Below are 24,061 nucleotides of genomic sequence, written 5' to 3' on the forward strand. Positions count from 1 at the left end.
GGGAACGGTGCTGTGAAGAGATCCGCTTGTCTCAGCCAACCATAGAGAGTCTTGATTGGACATCAGGGGCTGCAAAGGGCTAGTCTCTTAAGGCAGGGGTTCTCAAACTTGGATCTCCAGATGTTGCTGGACTACTACTACTACTACTACTACTACAGATACTTATATACTGCTCTTCAACAAAATTCTCAAAGCGGTTTACATAGAAAAATAAGTCATGCATCAATAAGATGTTTCCCTGTCCCCAAAGGGCTCGCTCACAATCTAAAAAGAAACATAAGGCAGACACCAGCAACAGCCACGGGAGGGATGCTGTGCTGGGGCTGGATAGGGCCAGTTGCTCTCCCCTGGCTAAATCTTAGAGAATCGCCACTTTTTAGCAGGGTAGAGCAACTGGCCCTAACAGCCCCAATGGCCTTCAGAGATGGGTGCTGTCGTCCAACAGCCTCAGTTGAGAACCTTCGTCTTAAGGCCAGACTTGCTGAAATCAGAGTTGAGAGGGACAGCTTGTCCCAGAGTTGTCATATTTCTGGAGATTTTGGTTGCTGCCAGGCATTGCCAGGGAAAGCAGGGGGTGCTAGGTATGGGAGCGGGAAGAAGCCAAGGTCCATGACCCTTCCTGCGATGCCCATTGAGGGATCTGCGTATGTGCGTGCACAGTACTGCGGATGAATCTGGCTTCTGTGGCTTGGTGATGGCAGCCAATGGAAGCAGCTGAGATGGGTGTGAAGGAAGAGGCTGAAGATGCCCATAGGAGGCCGCTCTGAATCGGGGAGCTGTATCGCCGAACAGGAGAGGGGGCTGGCATATCTGACTTGGAAAAGAGGACCCAGCAGGAGACCTTGCAAGGGGTGTTGGCAACAAGAGAAGTCCTCTGCTAACTGGGGAAAGAGGCACCTTTTACTGTGATGGTTCTCTTTATTGAGCGGGGGGGGGGAGTAACTGGCCCTCTCCACCCCCAGCACAGCATCCCTCCAGTGACTGTTGCTGGTGTTTCTTTTGAGATTGTGAGCCCCTCGGGGACAGGGATCCATCTTATTTATTTGTTATTTCTCTGTGTAAACCGCCCTGAGCCATTTTTGGAAGGGCGGTATAGAAATCGAATGAATAAATAAATGAAGAGCGCCCTGCCGAATCACCCTTTGCTAAGCATGTTTTGCAGCAGGGCCGGAAAGCCGCCTGTCTGTCCGCTTGTGCGGCGAGAGACGTTTCCTCCAAAGCAAGTCACCCAGCCAGCATGTGTACAGTTATTTTAAAATATTCCAATTTAAATGAAAATATAAAAGAGATATTTAGAATATTTATTCTATTAGTGAAGGTGCTTACCACATCACTTTTGGAGTGTCAGAAAAGCATTCTCCTACAGATGATGGATAGCAGCCCGTAATTATATAGGGGGGGATTTGCTGAGTGTGCCATATTTAACTGGGGAGAGGAAATACCCGGCCTGGGCCATCGAGGGTTAATTTTATTCTCTAAATAATATAAAAAGTGCTGAGTCTGTTCCTTTTGCACAAAGTAGAAAGTCCTCAAATGGACCCCGGAGAGTTTATAATATTCTACTGAATCAAGTAAAAATGTTAACCTTGCTTCATAAAACGATGGCTTGTTAAAGATGCGTAGTCCCTTTTCTTGTGAATAATTTAGAAAGGGAGTAAATCTCTTCTCATTCTGCTTCTGCTTCCTTTTTTCCTCGTGTCCGAGATGCGGCACAGCCCAGCTGTCTGCAGTTTTCACTTTTCAAAGGACAAGCGGAGGCAGGCAGGAGCCCAGCGTGCACTTTAGGAACGCAGGCGGCCCAGTCCTCCGAGGGCATTTCCTGGGTGTCGTAATGATGCACGTGGCCGAGGCCTTCCCCTGGGATCCCCCAGAGTGGGGTCTCCAGCACCGCCCACCCTTTGTCACATGGGAAGAGACAAGGGCTCTCTTCTCTGATGGGCAGTTCCCCCCACCCCACCCCACCCCAGTCTTGGGAAAGGTTTCCCCAATCATTCTCAAGAAGAACCTCTCCAGCAACCTGCTCCTGGTCACCTGCCCACTACCTGTCTTTTGGGGAGCTTGCCCCACAGCTGTGCCCCTGCTACACCCCCCCCCGCCAAGCCCCCCCCCCAATCTGCTCCAGTGGCCGCCTCCCTCCTCATGATCCATGAGTTTTTTTAGCCATCCAGTCCCCCAGTGCTTCCTCCCCCCCCTTATTGTGGGGGTGCTGTACCACCACCCCCTTCAGTAGGGGACGGCCCATGCTGTGTAGCTGCACCCTGCGGGATGTGCCCGTCCCACGCCATCCATTTCAGGAAGACTGTGCCGGGATGTCCAGGCGAGGCCTGTGGTGTCGATTGCCCAGCTGGCTGCCATCAGAGGAGAGCGGCGGGCACACCGCAAGAAGTGGCTTGGCTCCCAGGAGGCCACGGTGCCTTCCCCCAGAGGAGGCGCTTTGCGGCATGATCTGCCTGATGCTGTGTTCTGCCCGGAATGCAGCACACCGAGATCAGTGACTCAGGCAGGAGATGCAAGGAGTGAGGCTCCTCTGAGGGCAGCGCAGCCTCACCCATTTTCAGCCTTCCTCGGCTGGGCTGGAGGGCATCACTGGGCCTCTGGGTTGAACTCAGCACCCACGGTGCTTCCGCCCCCTCCAGCCTGGCAAATGCAGTCCAGCCGTAACCAGAGGGAGCTGGGCTGGGGTGGGTGGGTGGCCCAGGGCGTGCTTTGGGAAGGTGGCCCTTGGCGGCAGGCTGTCCTCCCTGGAGCCGCGAGGACAAGTTCTGCTTCACTGCAACAGCTACAGTTCTAGCCGCTTCTTTTTTACAAGGCTCCCATTAAAAAAAAAAACATCCATTATTGTTTCGAATTTATTGCATGCTCTCTCCTGTGTCTGTAAGTACTTTTGAGAACATTTGTGCCGGGCCCCTCCAGATTGGTAAGACCAGCCTTTGCTTCTCTCATGAGCTGTCATTTTGTTCAGTGCCAGGCTTTATGGAAAATGACGCCCGTTCGGCCAGGGCTGCTTCTTTGTCTAGAAAGGGTCCGTTCTGCGTTAAAAGGGCCCGTTCTCCTCTGCTCTGCTATCTCCTTCTCAGCCTCCGGCTCTCTCTTCCACGTTTGCCTCACAGGCGGTGGGGAGCATCCGGGCTACCTCCTGAAGCAGGTTTAACTGCGGTGGTTTCCCCTACGAATTCGGTTGGCAACCCCAGATCCCTCCCAGAACTTGGTCTTTGGCGGAGAAAAGATGTAGGGAGCTTTTGGCATTGGAACTGTGATGTGCAGGTTTAGAATTCAGCATTCCAGGAAGGTTTTCTCTTTTTAAAGCAAATGTTTGCCCCTTGCAACGAAAGTAAGCTTGAAAGCATGCTGGTCAGCAGAATCTCAGAAGCCAGAGTGTGGCTGGGCAGGAGTTTCAGTGGCCAAGGGTGGGGATTCAGCCTGAAGGCAGAGAGAGAGGGAGGCGTGCCAAAGGCCCCCTTCTGAGTGCATGGCAGAGACCAGGTTCAAGCCGAGGACCCCACAGCTCTGTCTCTTACCACGGTGCTTCATTCGCTCTCCATGGCGGGCGTCGCACGCTGATTTGTCTTGGCATGGATTGGCTTTGGGCACCAAAGGGCGTGTGCTGGCAGTTGGGGGCCAGAAGCCACTGAGCGCTGAGTTCCGTGCTTCCTCTTGGCTCTGCCCTTGGCAATGCAGGGGAGAATCAACTCTGCCTGACCCCCAGCTGCTGGGTAGATCCCAAGTGTGTGGAGCTTGCCTTGTTTCAAAGCCGCAGGGTTTTCTTGGGGTGTGGGTTGCAAGCCGGACCCCCGTTTGTTGCCTTCATTTATTCCTTCTCTCTGGATCAAATGATCCTCCTGGTGGCTTACAGCAGATGGACAGAATGCACCCAAAGCGCAAAACCTGCCAAGTGCACGCCAGCCCAGCCTCCCTTACTTCTCTGGCCAGCAGCGGAGGCCAAGCTGGTAGTTGTCGTTTGTTGGTTTATTATTTATTTGATTTATACACCACCCTTCCAAAACTGGCTCAGGGCAGTTTAGGTGGGGGCAGGAACCGGGGAGAAGAAGCCCTCTGCAAGTGCTCCCTGAGTGGCAGGGGGTGCAACCTCCCTGTGACCCTGAAGCCAGAGTGTGTTCTCCCAAGTAGGATGCCTTGACTGTGTTAAGGATGGCTTTAAGTGGGGCTCAGACAGATGCATGGGGGACCGGTCTATCCAGGACCAGTGGTCTGGACGGCTAGAGGCCACCTCTTCTATGCCTCTGAATCTCAGTTGCCGGGAACAGCAGCAGGATAGGGGGCATGCCTCTCTCTCCCCTGAGCTCTCTCTGTCTCAGATTCCCAGCGGCATCTGGTGGCCCACGGTGGAAACAGGATGCTGGACCAGATAGACCTTGGGCCTGATCCAGCTCTTTATGTTGGTCCACGCAATAACCGCCTGTAGACTGCCAGCAAGGGAGTTCAGGCATGTCCATTTAATGATGCAGATTGATGTAATGGGGATGCTGGTCAGGGAGTCATGACTCAGGAGGAGAGGGGAAAGGAAGTGGTGATGTTCTGTTTACCCCACTGATCTGATTTGCTCTGGTTCTTTGAATGTGAAATCCCAGAAGATAGTTGTGGCCATAAGGGACCCACTGATACAAATTCCCTAAACAAAAGGCTTTCACTCAGCCCCAATTCCCTTGCGTTGTACATCTGCTTCTCATTAGGAGGACAGAAAAAGCTATTTTTTGGCCTCATTGTCTGGACCTGAGGAGCAAGTGGACTACCATACAAACACTGACTCCCAAGGCCCACACTCCCCACAGAAGGTGATTCGGTAGAGTAAGTGTTGAGCAGAATATGGGCTGTGGGGTCTCTTTGGTTCCCAAGGCAGTTGCTGCAGTCTCTAAGGCAGATAAGATCCCCAATTACCTTGGTGAATGGGCCAGTTGTGTGGGCAGGATAGCAAGCTTTCCGGCTACACAGTTTGTTTCCTGAAGCAGTAGTACCCTTTCAGGCAGGATATGGTTTATTGCTCCAGCTGCATCGAAAGTCGTATTTCCTCCTGAGCTGCACAGAAGATGCATTGAATATCATGCCTAAAGCAGGGTTCTGTGTAGGCAGAAAACTGTCACTCTTGTCTGGCAAAAGGCATATCCCAAGCCTTTTCAGACCCCGTCTCTTTGGAGCTTCACTATAAGCAACCTCTCTTCTGTCGAGGAGAAGCAGGCAGGAGAAGGATGGAGCCATCGCTCCGGGTTTGAGCCTCTGATTTTCACGCTGAAGGTTCAGATTCAATCCCTAGCAGCATCTCCAGGTAGGGCCGGGCAAGACCTTTCTCTCTCTGAGACACTGGAGAGCCACTCAGTGTCGACAGGACTGAGCTGGATAGACCAGTGGTCTGGCTCAGGAGAGGGCAGCTTCCTGTGGGGGCGACTCTGGTCTCCGCTGCCGTAGTCTTGGCTTGGATCTCTTTGTGCTGCTCCTTTCCTGATTAATCTTCCCTGGTTAATCCAGAACTACAGCAGAGCAACCAATGTAATTGTGATGAAAACTGGTCTTCGGAATGGAAGTGTTTAATTTAAAAGGCTTCGCAAACTCTCTCTCCCCGCGTCCTCCCAAGTCTAATCAGATTTCTCTCGCGACCATGGCTGTCTCTTTGACTTTAACCTCCCAAGATTTCTGCCGCGATACTTCTTATTTACCCTCCGCCATAATGGCATAATGAGGGCTCCCACTGCTTCCTTAATATAACTGCTGCGTCTTCTGTGACTTTCAGACACTTATGCTGTAAATGTTGCTTATCAGTACAAATGGGAACCATTTAATAGCTTGGGCAAGTTTTGATAAAAACAACAACACCACCAAATAAGAAAAACAAAAACCCTTCTCTCTGATAATAATCTGTAATTATCTTCTTGGTGGCGGTCCCCTTGTAGACACAACCGCTTTCTGGCAGTAGTTCTCACTGGCAGTGTTCAGCCTGTATTGTTAACTCCTGTTGGGAACGTCCACACAATCAAGCGAAGGAGGGAGGTTGCTAGCAGCAGTGAACGAGTGCAAAGGGGAGAGCTGGTCTGGAGGTCGTCAGCATGAATTGTCCCCTTTGCATTTGAGTGGGTGACTCCAGGTGAGCACTCTGAGATATCCCCCTGAGGGGATGGGGCCTTTCCGGGAAGAGCACCGGCATGCTTGCAGGCAGAAGGTCCCAAGTTCCCTACCAGGCAGCATCTCCAAGAGAGGGCTGGGAGGGACTCCTGCCTGCAGCCTTGGAGTAGCTGCTGCCAGTCTGGGTAGACAATACTGAGCTAGATGGACCAAGGGTCTGACTCAGTAGAAGGCAGCTTCCTAAGTTCCTATGGCTGCTCTCAACTCAATAGGGCATCTGCAAAAGCATTAGTGGAGGGAGCCTCTGGTGTTCTGTCCCTCCTGCAGACAGTACGGTTACAAAGCCAGGGACTTTTCTGGCTCGAGGCAAACTCTTTGTTTGTTTGTTTACATTTCTATCCCACTCTTCCTCCAAGGAGCCCAGAGTGGTGTACAGGCTTGCATTTGTCCTCACAACAACCCTGTGAGGTAGGTTAGGCTGAGAGTGAAGTGGCTGGCCCAGAGTCACCCAGCAAGTATCGTGAGTGAATGGGAATTTGAACTCCGGTCTCCTGAGTTATTGGGGTCTCCCTTCTTCCCCAACCAATGTATTATGACTGGGGAAGATGGGAGTTGTAATTCAACAACAACTGGAGGGCCAAGTTTGCCCATGCCTGCTCTAACCACTACCCAGCGCTGGCTTTTCATGTCTTTTGGTTGGGCTTAAACTGTGCTAGCTCAAGACGCTCCTGGGGCCATTAAAAAAGACACACAAAAAACCCAACACTCTTGCTCATGTGACTTTTGGGGGTGCAAGAAAAAGTGGTGATATCTCTGGTGGAAGAGCAGCCTCAGCTGCACGAGGGCCATACTGAATGTTCCTCTCAAATGGAGGAGAACCTCAGAAGACATAAGAACATCAGGACAGTCCTGCTGGGTCAGGCCCAAGGGGGCCCATCTCGTCCAGCGTCCTGTTTCGCACAGTGGCCCACCAGATGCCGCTGGAAGCCCACAGGCAGGAGCTGAAAGGGGCAGGCCCTCTCTCCTGCTCTTGCTCCCTGAGGAGTAACACTCTGTGTTACCCCTCAGACACTCTGCGCATGTTTGTGGAGTGGGTCGAGAGAGAACATACCTTTAAGGATGCTTGGTATTTGCAGCTGTCAGCTAGCCTGTGCCTACACACACACACACCCAAGGACTGTGGGCTCTTCAGGGGAGGCTCTGTGTGAGGCTCTGCGTGAGGCATGCTGGGGGATGACCAGGACCTGCTTCTTCCCTTGAGCAACATCCCCTCCCTGGGAAACAGCAGTGGCCAAGGCCTTGTTTTGCATGCAGCGCATCCCAGGTCCGACCCCTGGCATCATCTCCCGGTAGGACTGGGAAGGAGGCTTCACGGAGTGCTGTCCTGGGTGGTTGCTGCCCGCCACTGCTCCCACACCATCGCTGCTGCGTGCCGCAGCGTGGAGCTCCGGCTATCCCACAATGCACCTCATGACATGCACAATGCATTGGGTCATTGCCCCAGGAGACGGGCGCTCTGGGTGCCTGACTCTGTCTCCGCTGGGGCTAAACATAGCCCCAGCGAACACACGATCCCAGAGGCCGGGCTAAGAGCTCACCCGAGCCCTCAACCCTGGCTAAGAGCCGGCCTTAAAAAGTGGGGCTAGGCAGCACTGCCCCGCTGGGGTCAGGCCGGATCCCGGCGCTTCCCACGCACAGCCTCACCCAGGCTGGGCTTCCCCAGCCCGGTTTAGGGTGTGCTTGCGAATAGTCTCTGTGTGTGACTCCTTAGTCAAGAGTCTGCCTGTTTGGAGAGCGTGTCAGCAGCCCTGTGAAGGGCGCCAGTCAGCGGGCCCGGAAGATGCTTGCTTTGTTAAATCGATTTCTGAATCTGGGAGAGGGGGCTGTCCTTGAACCTGATGATGTGGCTTTGTGATGACCTTTGAGGGCTAGTGCTGCTGGGCTGCGGTGGGGTTGGGGTTTCAGGGCGAAAGGCACACCTTTTGCTTCCCTCCCCTGCCTTTCCTCCCCAACACCCTGCAAATGTCACCTGCACTTGACACCGATTCTGTTGCTGGACTCCATTGAGTCTCACAATCCTTGTGCCGCTGCAGCTTCCAGCACGTGATGAATAATTTACATGCCGGTGCCCCTCGCTTTGGGGGCTCCCTCCTTGTTTGGGCTTCGCCGTCAGGGGCTGAGAGTGGGCTGGCAGCAGGAATCGTTTTCTCCCAGAGTCTCACCATTGGAATTTGCAAAGCAAAATGCTCCAGGAAAAGCCACCGCAGATCAATAGCTGTAAGCTGATGCTTGGGCAGCTGGCCCTCAGGTCTCTTTCTCAGCAACAGAAGAGAACAAGGAGGACACCGTGCCCTATAAATATCTGGGCGACTCAGCAGAACCGCAAGATGCAGGCTGTGTGTATCCCGGGAGTGAGTGGCGGGAAGGACCCTGGGGGGCAAATGGCAAGAGACATTTTAAAGCCTGTGGAACGAGGTGTGTGCGTTGTGAGCCCCGTTTTAAAGAAAGACAGATTAACAATCCACTGCTCAGTTAGAACAGTTGAAGGCTCATCCAAAGAAAATGGCCATGCATCACTTCTGAAATGGGGCTGAGAGAGGGGTGGAGGAAGAAGGATTTCACTGCTGGAGAACAGCCACCAAGGACCTCTCTGGGTGCTCTGGCCATTCACGCTTGCCGGGGAGAGATCACTGCTGAGAGACCATCTGTGGCTCTCCAGTACAGATTGACCCTAACCCCTGCTTACTGGGCAAAGAGGCCCCTTTTCAAGAGGTGGGTCTCTTAGATTTAGCAGAGGGAAAACAACTGGCCTTCAGACTAGTAGCTATTGGTAGACCTGTCCTTTGTGAATTTATCAAAACCCTTCTTAAAGCCATCCAGGCTGTTGGCTGTCGCCACATCTTGTGGCAGAGAATTCCATAGGTTGATTATGCATTCGGTGGGAAAGTACTTCCTTTTGTCGGCGCTCAGTTTCATGGGATGACCCCGAATTCTAGTGTTATGCGAGAGGGAGAAAAAATTATTTCTATCAACTTCCTCCACATTATGCATAATTTTATAGACCTCTATCTTGTCTCCCTGCAGTCGTCTTTTTTCTAAACTAAGAATTCCCAGGTGTTGTAGCCTTGTCTCATAAGAAAGGTTCTCTAGGCCCCTGATCATCTTGGTTGCCCTCTTCTGCACCTTTCCCAGTTCTACAATGTCCTTTTTAGATGTGGTGACCAGAAACCCCCTGCTAACTTGGCAAAGAGGCACCTTTTAACGTGGTGATTCTCTTTATTTAGCAGGGGGAGAGTAACTGGCCCTATTCACCCCCAGCACAGTACCTCCAGTGACTGTTGTTGGTGTCTGTCTTATGTTTCTTTTAGATTGTGAGCCCTTTGGGGACAGGGAGCCATCTTATTTATTTATTTCTCTGTGTAAACTGCCCTGAGTCATTTTTGGACGGGCGGTATAGAAATTGAATGAATGAATGAATGAATGAGTGAATGAATGAATTGTACGCAGTACTCCAGGTGTGGCCGCACCATAGCTTTGTATAAGGGCATGATAATATTAGCCGTTTTATTTTCAAACCCCTTCCTAATGATACCAACCATTTTGTTGCCCACTCACCCAGTTTGGAGAGATCCTTTTGGAGCTCTTCACAATCAGTTATGGATTTCACTACCCCAAATAGTTTGGTGTTATCTGCAAATCTGGCCACCTCACTACTTATGCCAACATCTAGATCATTTATGAACAAGTTAAAGAGCACTGGTGGGGACCCCACTTCCGACTTCCCTCCATTGTCAAAACTCTCCATTTATTCCCACCCTCTGGTTCCTGTCTTTCAACCAGTTACCAACCCACACATGTTAGCCATGCTGGCATCCTCCTGGACTTAGTGACACCTTTCCTACTTGTTGGTAGACATTCTAACTGGGCTCCTAGTATTGTGGTTTTAGGTAAACTCCATGCATTCTGGAGCAAAGTCACTCTCCGGCGTTTCCCTTTCAGCTTCCTTTTCACCAAACTCCTCGTTTTAGGGACGTCTCCTCTTCGGCCTTCAACTGGGACTCCCAGCAGCCCGTCTCTGGTGCTCTTCCTCCTGCACCTCCCCTGCCGCAGCCTCTTCCACCGCTTGGCCAAGGCCTGGCAGGAAGCTGGACCAGGTTTCGAGTCGACCTGCAGGTTTTCTATAGAAGTTGAGGGCAAAGCCGCTCACCACGAAGCCCCCCTCATGCTGGTCATGGTGCTGGGCAGCTGTGGCTGTGCCTGCCTGCAGACTGCCCCTCCCTTTCCATGAATGCCACTGACAGGAATGCATTGGGCATTATCCTGTTCCCAAGGACAGCGCCAGCGGGACGCCCCGCTCTCCGCTCTGCTGCTTGGTTTTGCGAGAGGAGCACACGCACACACCCCTGGGCGTGTTTGGAGTGGGGAGGGCTGCTCCTTGACCTGGCACTGCCCTCCAAGGCTGAAACATAAAAGGAGATGTGGGGGGTGTGGGTCTTATTCTTCCCCCTCTGCACCATCGGTAACAAAAGTGAAAACGCACACATGTGATTGTTCCCCGTGTCAGAGAAACGGGCCCATCAGCATCCACAGACGGTAAAATGCTTGAGCTGTTGTGTTGCAGACTTCAAGGCAGGAAGCTGGAGTTCTGAGAGCCGCTTCCATCTGCAGCTGGTGGGGGTTTTTTTTTTTTAAGAAGCCATCAAAAAGGCTTTTGCTAGCTGTCAGCTCCAGCCGGCTTCAGCCAATCTGCCTCTCTGCCTTCCCAACAGCCGTCTAGTGCAAGGAATTTCCGGGGAAAGAGCTTCATTAAACGGCCCGACATCAATCCAGCCACTTAATCCTGCAGCTCAGAGACTCCTCTACCTGAAGACTTTCGGCAGAAACCCCTCTGACCTTTTTGGAGGCTGTCTTTCAAGGCACTTTTGCATCAGAGGCTGGGCTTTGGGCTTGAAGTAGTCGGGAAGCTGAGAGCGCCACCAAAGTTGTGAACAGATTTGGAAGCTAGTGCTCTTCAAAATCAGGAGTGGGCTGATTTGGAGACATGCTGCCTGTGATATAAGTGTACACAGACGTCTGTACACTTCTACATGGGTTTGTGTGAATGATTGTACCGGTGTTCATTTCAAAAGTGAACCTGGGTACGAGCCCCTTCAAATGCATGATAAAAGTAGGAAGTGTACAGCTTTACCAGCATTCAATGTAACTTTTGTATAACTGTGCCTGTGTACACTTGTATCAGTGTTCCACATAACGTGTGAATAGGGCTTTAGTCTTGCAGCAAGCAGTTCTCCAAAACACACTGACAGGTGGGCAATCCACATGGAATATTCTGGAAATATCCCATATGCAAAGTTTTTTGTGGGTCCATCCAGGTTTCAGTTGCTTTGGTGAAGGCAAATTCTACACTGAAGAATCCCCTCAAAGTGGCTAAACTCCATCTGGAGATGATGACGCTGGGCTTTGAGAGATCTCGAACTCTATGGTCAGTTGAGTTGAGGTCCATCCTTGGCTGTTAGTCATGGTGGTGAAGTGGAGCCTCCATATTCAGAGGCAGTATACCTTTGAATACCAGTTGCTGGTGAGCAGTCGTCAGGGGAAGGCTGTTGCCTCCTTCATCTTCTCCTTGTGGGCTTCCTAGGAGCATCTGGCGGGCCACTGTGAGAAACAGCTTGCTGGAGTAAATGAACCTTCAGTCTGACCCAGTCATGCTCTTCTTTAGATCCATCTCCAAACTTCAGCTTGACCTGTGTTTTCTTTCTTCGCCAGTCAGGCCTTGTTTTTCTGACGCTTGGTTTAGCACTCCACATTTCCCTCTGCGTCTTCACCCCACTCCCTCCGGTTCTGCATGTCCTGATAGCTGCACTTGTCGTCTTCTGGAATCTCCACGCGTCCCTTTTGGGAGTGAGCAGGTGGCGGCTTCTTCTTCTTCTTCTTCTTCTTCTTCTTCTTCTTCTTCTTCTTCTTCTTCTTCTTCTTCTTCTTCATGGTACAACCTGCTGGCCGGCCGTGTGTCCTGCCAGGGGTTGGTAAAATTAGCAGCCCTGACAGGTGGGCTGGATCGCATGTCCCCAGGAATGAGGTCCACTCCCTTGCTGCTCCTCTTCACCTCAGCTGACATGTGCGGCGCTTACAGTAACCGAATCCTCGTGTTTTGTTGTTGGGTGTTAATGCAGCAGGCCAGGAGAGAGGAGCACGGCCCTTGCCCTCCTGCCGCCAGATGGATCGTTGGCCGGGGCGGGGCGATGATGGGCCCCCCAGCCCCCAGCCGCAAAGCCCCAGCAGCGCTCTTCTGGCTCGCAGGGGGCTCAGCCACAGCACAGTCAGTCCCGTTTGCCTTTCTCGTGACTTGGGTCTGGGCTGACTGACGTCCCTGCTGAGGAGGGAGGCCGACGCGCTGGGGCAGGATGGCCAAGAGATGCTGTCACCAGCCGAGGCCACGCCAAGCTCGGGGCAGTGTGGAAAAGTCATTAGAAACTTGAGAGGGTGGGACACAGCCCAGGAATTAATTACACACACAGTTTGTTTTCTTTATGGAAGTATAGACTTGAAAAGAAGCTGGTAAACAGATCCTAATGCAATTATTGGCCTGAGAGTGTGGGTTTTTTTTTTTTTTTAATGGCCATGCCAGAATTTGGGCGGGCGGTGGGGGGGGGGGGGGGCGCGTTGCAGTGACAGGGCAACAGGGGAAAGCCTGAGGAGGCCCTCGAGGAGGGAAGGCGTCTCGGGAAGCACAAAGGTGAGTTCTGTGACTTAAAGGAAGGGGCCCGGGACAGACGATGAGCAGCACCTTGTCCATGCCTGGCACAATATGGTGGCAGCGGCTGCGGCTCCTTCTCTTGGGAGGCCTGTCTTTTTACTCCTCTCTGGCCCATGCTAGCTGTCCGGAGTAGGAGTGCAGGCTTTTGCAAGAAAAGACTTGGTTGCGTGCTGAGCCTGTCCCCCGCTCCCCATTAAAAGACCTTGAGGCAGTAGAGTGTAGGCTTCTTTGTCAATATATCATCATTTTAAAAGATAAAATCTTTAGAAGACTTGCTTAGATTTCTGAAGTGCGTTTAATGTGTAGAGTCCTGTTGGGTCCTGTGCTTAAAACAAAAAATGAAAGTAATGCTTGCAGCACTTGCCATTTAGATAGAGTACTCGCAAGTCTTCAAAGCAAGATACATGCATTTTCTCCGTAATCCTTACATCAGTCTTGTAATGTAGAGCATTATCTATATAATTTATTCCTGTAGAGGGGATGCGTGGGGATGTGGCAAGCTCCGCCCCCACTGCAGCCGCGACCAGTGGTGGGCCCAGAGGGGGCGACACATGCAAGGTTGGGAGGGAGGAGCACGCCAGGAGGCGGTTGGGGCGGTGGGCAAAGCCCTGCCACCCTGAGGAGGAGTGCGAGAGGACGACGGGCAGTGGGAGGAGAACGGGCAGCGGGCAAAGCCCCGCCTCCCCGAGGAGGAGGAGGGCAGCGAGGCAGTAGTGGCCTAGCCTTGGCCTCATCTGTTACGTGGGCTGTGTCTGATGGAGAGAGGTTCTCTCTGCAGCCTCCCCTGCTTTCGGGAGCCCTTGGAGCCAACGCCTGCCCTCCGTCTTGTTGCTGTGCCCCTCCTCCTGTTTCACAGTCTCTTCATGCCCCTCCCCGCTGCGTTTTGGACCTGGGCTTGCTGCAGGAGGTGTCTCCCGAGCTGCGGAATGAGAGCGCCCCTCCCTGCCCGCTTTTGCAGAGTCTCTTCCCCCATGCCGCTTTCAAGCAGGTCGGCTCAATGGAACCATCCAGCAAAGCTCGGGCCTCGGGCTGGGCTGACTGGAAAAGGCAGTGGCTTCCTGGCCTCTGCTCTCAGACAGCTCTCGGTGCCAGAAAGACCACCGTTCTCTGGCCTGGCCTGGGCCCTGTAGCCTTGGACTGACTGGCCCCCCGGATGTGGATTGCACTCACTAGCGCGGATGGCGGGCTTCCGTTTATCCATAAACATGCCATGAAAGGGTTAGGCTGGGGAACCCGGGCACAGCACCCACACCAGCTGCCAGTCCGACAAGAAGGAAGGGCGAATGATCGTTCAGGGGTAGCGAATCCACATTGGATGGGAAGGCTGCTTTGGGTTTCCTGGCTACAAGGTTCTCCTGGCTACTGCGTAAGGCTTTTTGCCCTGAGGATCCTGGCACTCTCTCTCGTCTGGCTGTGGGGGCTTTTCAGGGTGTGGGTGTTCTGTATAGCCCTTGGCCATGGTTAGCAGGAGCAAAGCATAAGCCAGAATGTGCAGCTCTCCCCAGATGAGACACTGTAGCGCAAGGGTTCTCCAACATGGGAACCCAGATGTTGCTGGACTACAACTCCCGTCATCCCCAGCCACAATGGCTGGGGGTGATGGATGTTGTAGTCCATTACATCTGGGGACCCACGCTGGAGAACGGCTGCTATAAGGGGTTGCCAAATTCCGTTTTCTTTGGCAGAGTTCTGTTCAGGCCAAAGTCGGCACACAGCATGAACTGCAGGGGTGGGATTTTCACACGGGGTGGAGCTGTTGCTCCCTAAACATCTTGCAGCTGGGGGAGGGGGCCCCTCCCTACTCCTCGGTCATCTCCTGCCCCATTTTTACACTCTTAGCTCAGGAGAGGGTCACTTCCCTTTGGGTCACTCAGGGCGGAGGGCCATCTCTTGCTCTTGCTCACCTCCTCCCTCCTAGAGTTGTCAGAATCCTCCTCTCCCTCCCCCCATTTATTATGCATTAATTAAGCATTAGACACCTAAGCAGTGCAACATATCCTATGGGAATGGAAAGGAGCAGCAAGGCCCCGCCCCCACAGACTTCGCTGAATTCGTTCCCAGTGCCATTATCCAAAGCTGTGGTGCAGCTCCATTTGGAGTACTGTCTTCGGTTCTGGCCACTGCATCTCAAAAAAGAGATTGCGGGGCTGGAACAGATGCAGAAGGGGGCAACCCCAGCGATCAGGGGGCTGGAGTGCCTTCCTTCCAAGGAAAGGCTTCTTGGTCTAGGAAAAAGGTGTCTGACAGGGAGACATGATTGAGGCGTATCCATTTACCCATGGGGTGAAGGAAGTGGATAGGAGCTTTCTCACATCGTGAGAACCAGGGGCCATCCCATCAAGCTGATTGACACAGCACACAATTAATCTATGGAATTCACTGCCACAAGATGTGATGGTAGCCACTAGGTGAATGGCTTGGAAAGGGGCTTAGATGGATTCGTGGAGGACAGGTCTATCCATGGCCTCTAATCTTCTTGATGACTATATGCTGCTTCCAGGCTCAGAGGCCAGGATGCCTCTGAATGCTGGTTGCAGGGGAGCAGCACTGGGAGAGGGGGCCTACCTTCATCTCTTGCCTGCAGGCTTCCCAGAGGCATCTGGTGGGCCACTGTGGAAAACAGGATGCCTGGGGCCTGATCCAGCAGGACTCTTCTTGTGTAAGTGGGGGGGGGGAAGCAGGTTAGGTCACAGTAGGAGTCTACACAGTGTGCTTTGCTGATTCAGATCCCAGAATTCTGCTTTTCTTGACAAAATGGTATAATGTTCAATCTGGGAAGAGCACCTGCCTGCTTGCATGCAGAAGGTTCCAAGTTCCCTCCCTGGCAGCATCTCCAAGATGGGGCTGAGAGAGACTCCTGCCTGCAACCCTGGAGAAGCGGCTGCCAGTCTGTGAAGACAAAACTGAGCTAGATGGACCGATGGCCTGACTCAGTATATGGCAGCTTCCAGTGTTCCCATGTCCAAATGTTAGCGTGTAAGGTCTTCAGGCAGGGACTTGTCTTCTTGCTGCTTGTTCTGTAAAACTAAAGCACAATGCACATCAACCGCACTATATGATGCAAGGTTGTCTTGTCCCCATCCCCTCAACAAAACTACCACTGCAAACGCAACAGCCCCTACCACAAAGAATTCACAACTTGTATACAGGTGAAACTCGAAAAATTAGAATATCGTGCAAAAGTTCATTAATTTCAGTAATGCAAATTAAAAGGTGAAACTGATATATGAGATAGACGCATTACATGCAAAGCGAGATAAGTCAAGCCTTAATTTGTTATAATTGTGATGATCATGGCGTACAGCTCATGAGAACCCCAAATCCACAATCCCAGAAAATTAGAATATTGTGAAAAGGTTCAACAGTCTAGGCTCCAGGTGTCCCACTCCAATCAGCTAATCAATCCATAACACCTGCAAAGGGTTCCTGAGCCTTTAAATGGTCTCTCAGTCTGGTTCATTAGAAATCACAATCATGGGAAAGACTGCTGACTTGACAGTTGTGCAGAAAACCATCATTGACACCCTCCATAAGGAGGGAAAGCCTCAAAAGGTAATTGCAGAAGAAGTTGGATGTTCCCAAAATGCTGTATCAAAGCACATTAATAGAAAGTTATGTGGAAGGGGAAAGTGTGGAAGAAAAAGGTGCACAAGCAGCAGGGATGACCGCAGCCTGGAGATGATTGTCAGGGAAAGGCCATTCAAAAGTGTTGGGGACTTTCACAAGGAGTGGACTGAGGCTGGAGTTAGTGCATCAAGAGCCACCACACACAAACGGATCCTGGACATGGGCTTCAAATGTCGTATTCCTCTTGTCAAGCCGCTCCTGAACAACAAACAACGTCAGAAGCGTCTTACCTGGGCTCAAGAAAAAAAGAACTGGTCTGTTGCTCAGTGGTCCAAAGTCCTCTTTTCTGATGAGAGCAACTTTTGCATCTCATTTGGAAACCAAGGACCCAGAGTCTGGAGGAAGAATGGAGAGGCACACAATGCAAGATGCTTGAAGTCCAGTGTGAAGTTTCCACAGTCTGTGTTGATTTGGGGAGCCATGTCATCTGCTGGTGTTGGTCCACTGTGCTTCATTAAGTCCAGGGTCAACGCAGCCGTCTATCAGGAGATTTTGGAGCACTTCATGCTTCCTTCCACAGACGAGCTGTATGGGGATGCTGACTTCATTTTCCAGCAGGACTTGGCACCTGCCCACACTGCCAAAAGTACCAAAACCTGATTCAATGACCATGGGATTACTGTGCTTGATTGGCCAGCAAACTCGCCTGACCTGAACCCCATAGAGAATCTATGGGGCATTGCCAAGAGAAGGTTGAGAGACATGAGACCAAACAATGCAGAAGAGCTGAAGGCCGCTATTGAAGCATCCTGGTCTTCCATAACACCTCATCAGTGCCACAGGCTGATAGCATCCATGCCACGCTGCATTGAGGCAATAATTGCTGCAAAAGGGGCCCAAACCAAGTACTGAATACATATGCATGCTTATACTCTTCAGAGGTCCGATATTGTTCTATTTACAATCCTTGTTTTATTGGTTTCATGTAATATTCTAATTTTCTGAGATTGTGGATTTGGGGTTCTCATGAGCTGTACGCCATGATCATCACAATTATAACAAATTAAGGCTTGACTTATCTCGCTTTGCATGTAATGCATCTATCTCATGTATCAGTTTCACCTTTTAATTTGCATTACTGAAATTAATGAACTTTTGCACGATATTCTAATTTTCCGAGTTTCACCTGTATATTGTGCATCCTTCACCATGCCTGTGAAACGTTGCCACTCCACAATCAGTGTGTCCATTCAACATTGCAGGCCCTGTTGATGGTGTCCGTCCCTCCCATTCAAGGCTTCAGGGAACATACAAAACTGCTGGATATTCAGTCAGATCATTGGTCTATCTAGTTCAGTACAGGGGTGTGCACAAAACCACCTGGCCTGGGTCGGTTCAAGTTCAAACCGAACCCAAACTGCGCTGAGCCAGTTTGGTTTTGGCCCCCTTTGAAGCCCGCCCCTCTGTTTGGTGGGGGGGAGGTGGTTCATCGGACATTTTATTTTTTAAAAAAACCTTTTTAAACTTATTCCCTCCAGGGGGCTTCTCCAAGGTGGCAGGTGGGTCCATGGAGGTTCCCCCCCACGCACCGGCCTTTTTCCAAAATGGCCACTGCGCCAGGGAATAGGCCTGGAAAGGGCCAAAGATGCCCAAACTTGACCATTTTGGGGGAAAGGGAGGTTGGTGGGGGGAGGGGGCAAGTTTAAATTTAAAAAACAACAACGCAGGGTCGAGGCCAAATCTTCACACCGAACCAGTTTGATATCAAAGCTGTTTGCACACCCCTAACACAAACTGGCAGCAGGTTCTCTAAGGTTGCAGGCAGGAGTCTCTCTCAGCCCTGTATTGGAGATGCTGCCAGGGAGGGAACCTGGGAGCTATGCTCTTCCCATTGTGTCCCCATTCCCTGCGGGGAATACCTTACATTGCTCACACATGCTGTCTCCCATTCAAATGCAAACCTGGGCAGACCCTGCTTGGCAAAGGGGACCATTGAGGGTTGGCACCTGCTTGGCTGCAGTGCCTGGGGTGTGGAATGCCTACCCCGGAGAGACTTGCTCGTCCACTCAGCCTTGGCCCAAGACTTGCCCTTGTTCAGACTTGCTTAATGTAGGCTGTGAAATGATCGTTGGCTGCTGTGACTGTGTGTTTGGAGTGTGTTTTGATTTTATTCTTACTGGACCGGGGTGCTGAATTTTGCCTTTGTAAGCCGCTTTGAGTGTTTTCCTACATGTCTCTATACGATGAGGGTGGATAATTGAATGAATCAATAGCCCCAGAACTCTTTGGGGGTTTTGTGACAACAGACAAACGCAGCCAAGTCTGCTAGACTCTGCCGCCTGCAGTCCTGACCGCACCCACTTTCAGCCTTCAGAGACTTGGGCAGACACAGATGAATCTGGGGGGCGGCAGTGGGACTGGACGAAATGTCAAGGCGGGTTTGTGATTGCAGGCCATTGACACCCTCTTGACAGGCTTCTTGCAGCATCTCAGTGAAGGGAAGCTGTTAAGAGAGGATTTCGCTGCAGCTATTTTGGGTGGGAGCACTTCAGTCACTTCAGGTCAGGGACTGAAATACAAGCCTAGAAAAAGAGAAGAGGGTGGGGGAGAATGCCATCCTAGATTGCATAGGCCGTTCATGCATATGCTCAACTGGCTCGCCACCCTGTTAATGAGACTTTATGAGCAGAGGTGGCACAGAGGTTGCAATTCCTGAGTGGTCCGTCTGCTTTTTATCTTCTGTTCTGCACAAGTGGCCAGTTATTTTAAATCAGTATTTGAAACTGCACGTGTGCACACATCCCTCCTTCACAGTCTGTGGATGGGTGTGTGTGCACACAGATGTACATGTGTAGAATTTCCACTGCTGATTTGAAATAACCAGCCTTGTATCTAGAGCCGAAGATCAGGAAGCATTTTTGTCAGTGCCTGTCCACCAGTTCCCATCTTGATGGCATTGATCCTGTTTATTCCTGGATCCTGTCCAAAGTTTTTTCCTTGCCCTGTCCTCTGTCTTGTCCCCTCCTTCCTTCCACACACCTCTCCTTTCTCTCAGGTCTCCCCCTCAGTCAGCTGTATTCCTTCACCCTTCTGTCCTGTTCCTTAGCAGCTGCAGCACACTTGGACCTACTTCTCAGCCAGTTTTACCCATGTCCATGGTTCTATTGGAGTGCTAATTTCTGGGGAAGAAACTGAGCATTCCCCCTTCCTTTTCAGAGGCTGCATGGTTTAACATTCTATCTCTGACACCTTCCACTTCAGCGGTTAGAATGTTTGTGAACATGCCATGCTATGACCTCACAGCAAATCAACCAATGGGTGCCTGTGGTGGTGGACTCACAGGTGAGAGGCAGGCAGCCACTGGCAGTTAAGTCTGCCTATATAAAAAGTCACCATTCATCTCTTGGATTGGCTTGTTCACTTACTCAGTTACTGGATGCGTCTTTTGTGGCTCTTCCTTCCGAGGAATTTCCCTCCACTAACCTGCTTCACAGGGCTACTTGACCCGACTAGCCTGTCATGTTGCATATGTGGATTGTGTAGATCTGGGTTGAGTTTGGAACATGCCAAAGCTGTCAAGATTGCATCCTGACACACTGTACAGGTACACAGCCTTCCTTTCCTTTCCTGCCATGTATTTGCGGAAAGTGCCAAAAGATTTTCCTCTTTAATTTGGTCCTTGTGGAAAGCAGTGTTGTTAATGGCCTTTCTGTTTCCAGCCCATCCTATCCTGAGGATTTGGGATGACTGGTGAGACTCTCGCAGGCACCAGTTCTAAAACTGGGCCTAACAAAATTAAAGCCCCCCCTTCTCTGGATGTTTTTAAGAAAAAATTGAAGACATACCTGTTTAATCAGGCTTTTAATCTGTAGTTTTAAAGTTTGAGTTTTAATCTATATTTTAAATTGGTTTAATTATGTTATTGTTTTAATTATTGTGTTCTAAATTGTAAACTGCCTGGATATTTTTATCTAGGGCGGTACAGAAATGTGCATAATAATAAATTAAATACTTGAAATTTTAACAGCCTGTTTTCAAACCAGGCCAGTTTATACCTAGCTTTTGGAAGCCAACTCAGATGGGTTGAGCATTTCTGAAAAATGCTCAGGCTCCTCCTTTGGAGACACCCCCCCCCCCCCGAAGATGGCATCCTGGAGCCATGCACTCCCTTGCTCATTGGTTAGCCTGCATCTAATATGCCAATTCACTGCTCACGCTCTGGCTTTCCTTTCAGTGCAAGAAGAAACACACGCTGGTGTGCCCGGACTTCTCGAAAAATGGAGTCTGCCCCAAAGGAGCCCAGTGCAAACTGCTGCACCCCCAGCGGAAGCATCAGGCCCGGCAGCTCAGCACCACAGACTCCTTCCCACAGCAGTGCTCAGTGCCAAAGAGGGAACGCCTTGCAGATCAAACAATGAGGTGAGGAAGCAAAACAGCCTAAGGAGCCGCCATCTTGGTGGTGTCATGGTCAAAGTGTCAGACTAAGAGCAGGAAGTAAAAGTGTTGTGTGCCGTCAAGTCGAATTCGACTCCTGGTGCCTCCACAGAGCCCTGTGGTTGTCTTTGGTAGAATACAGGAGGGGTTTCCCATTGCCTCCTCCCGCGCAGTATGAGATGATGCCTTTCAGCACCTTTCTATTTCGCTGCTGCCCAATATAGGTGTTTCCCATAGTCTCGAAATCATACCAGCAGGGATTTGAACTGGCAAACTTCTGCTGGTTAGTCAAGAATTTCCCTGCTGCGCCAGACCTGGGTTGAAATCCCCCCTTCAGCCATTTAGCTCATTGGGTAACTGTGGGTGGGTCACTGTCCCCCAGTCTGATTTCACAGGGTGGTTGTGATAAAATTGAGGGGTGGGTGAGAATGACCCTTGATGCCACCCTGGGTTCCTTGCAGAAAGGGCAGTATAGCGCATACAGTCATTTGCCACAACATTTCCCTCTAATTTTAAGCCTGTTATGGAACATCTTCCATCCTTGAAGCAGCCGCTGAGTGTAGGTTTGGTCCCCATGAACGCCTCTTTACCCCCGCCTGACCTGCACTGCTGTTCCTGTCTGATATCATGCAAGTAAGGAGCTTCTGCTGGAAGATGCTTCTCAGATGTGACAGAGAGGCATGCCAAGGAGAATTATGCATCTGTGTCTGCGATACAACTAAAGGCCAGGGAGACTGTTGGGGAGGTCCCCAGAAGCCCTGGCAAGGGATCTCCTTCGTGGCTGCTACTCAGAGAAGCATTTTCCTCCTGGATCACTGCCATGGCACTGCGACACATTCCTGTTAGTTCGGGCACCTGTATGTTGCAGCCAGCAGTCATAAGAACAGCCCTGCTGGATCAGGACCAAGGAGGCCCATCTAGTCCAGCATCCTGTTTCACACAGTGGCCCACCAGATGCCACTGGGAAACCCACAGGCAGGAGTTCAGGACATGCCCTCTCTCCTGCTGTTACTCCCCTGCAACTGGTACTCAGAGGCATCCTGCCTCTGAGGCTGGAGGTGGCCTATAGCCCTCCGACTGGTGGCCGTTGATAGACCTCTCCTCCATGAAGTTATCCAAACCCCTCTTAAAACCATCCAGGTTGTTGGCTGTCACCACATCTTGTGGCAGAGAATTCCACAAGTTGATTATGCGTTGTGTGAAAAAATACTTTTTCTCCACACTGTCCATGATTTTAGAGACGTCTGTCATGTCTCCCCTCAGTATTTTTCCTAAACGGGAGAGCCCCAGGTGCTGTAGCCTTGCCTCGCAAAGAAGATGCTCCACGCCCCGGATCATCTTGGTTGCCCTCTTCTGCACCTTTTCCTGTTCTACAATGTCCTTTTTTAGATGTGGTGACCAGAATTGTACGCAGTGCTCCAAGTGTGGCCGCACCATAGTTTTTTTATAAGGGCATTATAATGTTAGCAGTTTTATTTTCAATCCCCTTCCTAATGATCCCTAGCATGGAATTGGCCTTTTTCACAGCTGCCGCATATTGAGTCGACACTTTCAACAAGCTGTCCACCACGACCCCAACATCCCTCTCCTGGTCAGTCAGATCCCTTCAGCGTATACTTGAAGTTGGGGGGGGGGTTGCCCCAATATGCATCACATGCAACATATGTGCATATGTTGTCATGGGGAAGTCGTAGTTGACCACCGTCACATGGGTTCCAGAGACCCCCGTGAGAGCCTGTCCTAGGGCATATTCCACCATGCTGAAGCTTTAGAGCTGTTTTGGTTGGGCATTCCAGGCAATGCACTCTGCACATGCTCATAATCCATCCCAAGGTTTCCCCCCATGTACACAGAGTGCAGAAAGTGCCATTCTGGGACCAGTAGAGGCTACATAATCTATGCCTCAGAAGTCACATGAAGAGCTGAGGAAAAGGTGCAGCTTTGGTTCTTTTTAAAACTCCCCTGCTTCTCCTTTCCCCTGACTCGCTTGTTTCTGTGGCTTTCCCCCTTGATTTAGTGGGGAGTGTCCCATTATGTTCCAAGCGTTCTCAAACTTAGGTCTGCAGATGTAGTTGGACTTCAAGTCCATCATCCCTAGCCCCAGTGGCCAAAGTCTGGATGATGGGAGTTGTAGTCCGACAGCATCTGGGGACCCAATGTTGGGAGCCCCTGCGTGATGTGAATCCCTCCCTGCTGCGTTCTGAAGTGATACTGCCCAGACACAGACACAGACCCAGCCCTTCACTCAGAATGAGACCTCCATCTCTTCCCAAACTGAGCACAGTTCCCAAGGGCCAGCCAGTCCTTGCTGGCCTGTCTGGAAGGCTCTGCACACCTCCTCATCCCCGTGAACTGGGCAGCCTGTTACCAAGATGGGAAGGAACTGTGGCCATATTTTCCAGGAGTCTTGAAGGGGCTTGCTTGACATTGGGAGCCTTGCTCTAGGAGAGTCGGAGCAGCCAACGAGCAACAGTGCACCAAAGTGTTGGGGTGGGCTGAAATCCCTCTTGTGCCATGACGCTTGCCAGCCATTCTGAGTCCTGCGTGCTGGTGGACTCCTCTCTCCTCCCTCTACGTGGCTGCTGGCCCCAGTGCTTCAGCACAGCAGTGCCAGTACCTCTCACAATGTGAGGCCCCACCAGAGGCAAGTCACATGACTGACCCCCCCTGCCATGCACCCGCCCGGGGCTTCCTTCAGTTGCATTCATCCTCCGAAATGGATGGGAGTGTGAAGACCTGGAGCTACCAGAACAGCATGTCTTTCTCTAGGACCATTCAATGACTTGCATCGTCCACAATTGTCAAAACCTTTAAAAAAAAAATTTAGGATGATGTTCTATTGTGGCACATAAGTTTTATCTCTATCTCTATCTCTATATCTTTATATCTAAATTTCACTATGCTTTTTGTTACCACTATTCAGCCTCATTCAAGATTTCTCTACATCATGAGTTGAGCTTGGGGTGGGGGGTGGCATTTTAAAACCTTGTCTCTGGGCCCACTCCGACTTTGCTACGCCCCTGCATGAGACTGCAGAGGATTCCGAGTGCCGTAAACCAATCTGGACAAGCGTCAAGGTTGCCGTTTTGGCCAATTTCCCATTACCCTTGTCCCATTTCTGCTCTTCCTCTTTGGCTTTAGGCGGGGAGGGTGTTACACTGTGTTCCACCCGCTACAAGCTGCTAAGCTGTTACTGCCTTGGGGGCCTGCATTTCGTCAGGAGTTTGGGGC

At 51.2% G+C, this 24,061-nt stretch overlaps 1 protein-coding gene across 2 annotated transcripts in view; it reads left to right on the plus strand.

The window, feature by feature from the left end:
* The window catches only part of ZC3H3 (zinc finger CCCH-type containing 3), a 379,413-nt gene that overhangs the window by 311,960 nt on the left and 43,392 nt on the right, over nt 1-24,061 (plus strand). For both annotated transcript variants that reach the window (XM_053250211.1, XM_053250209.1), the window contains one exon: nt 20,631-20,815. In XM_053250211.1, the coding sequence (XP_053106186.1) occupies nt 20,631-20,815 (185 nt within the window). The remainder of the gene's footprint in view (nt 1-20,630; nt 20,816-24,061) is intronic.

This window comes from Hemicordylus capensis, chromosome 4 (genome assembly GCF_027244095.1).
Source record: "Hemicordylus capensis ecotype Gifberg chromosome 4, rHemCap1.1.pri, whole genome shotgun sequence".
Lineage (NCBI taxonomy): Eukaryota > Metazoa > Chordata > Lepidosauria > Squamata > Cordylidae > Hemicordylus > Hemicordylus capensis.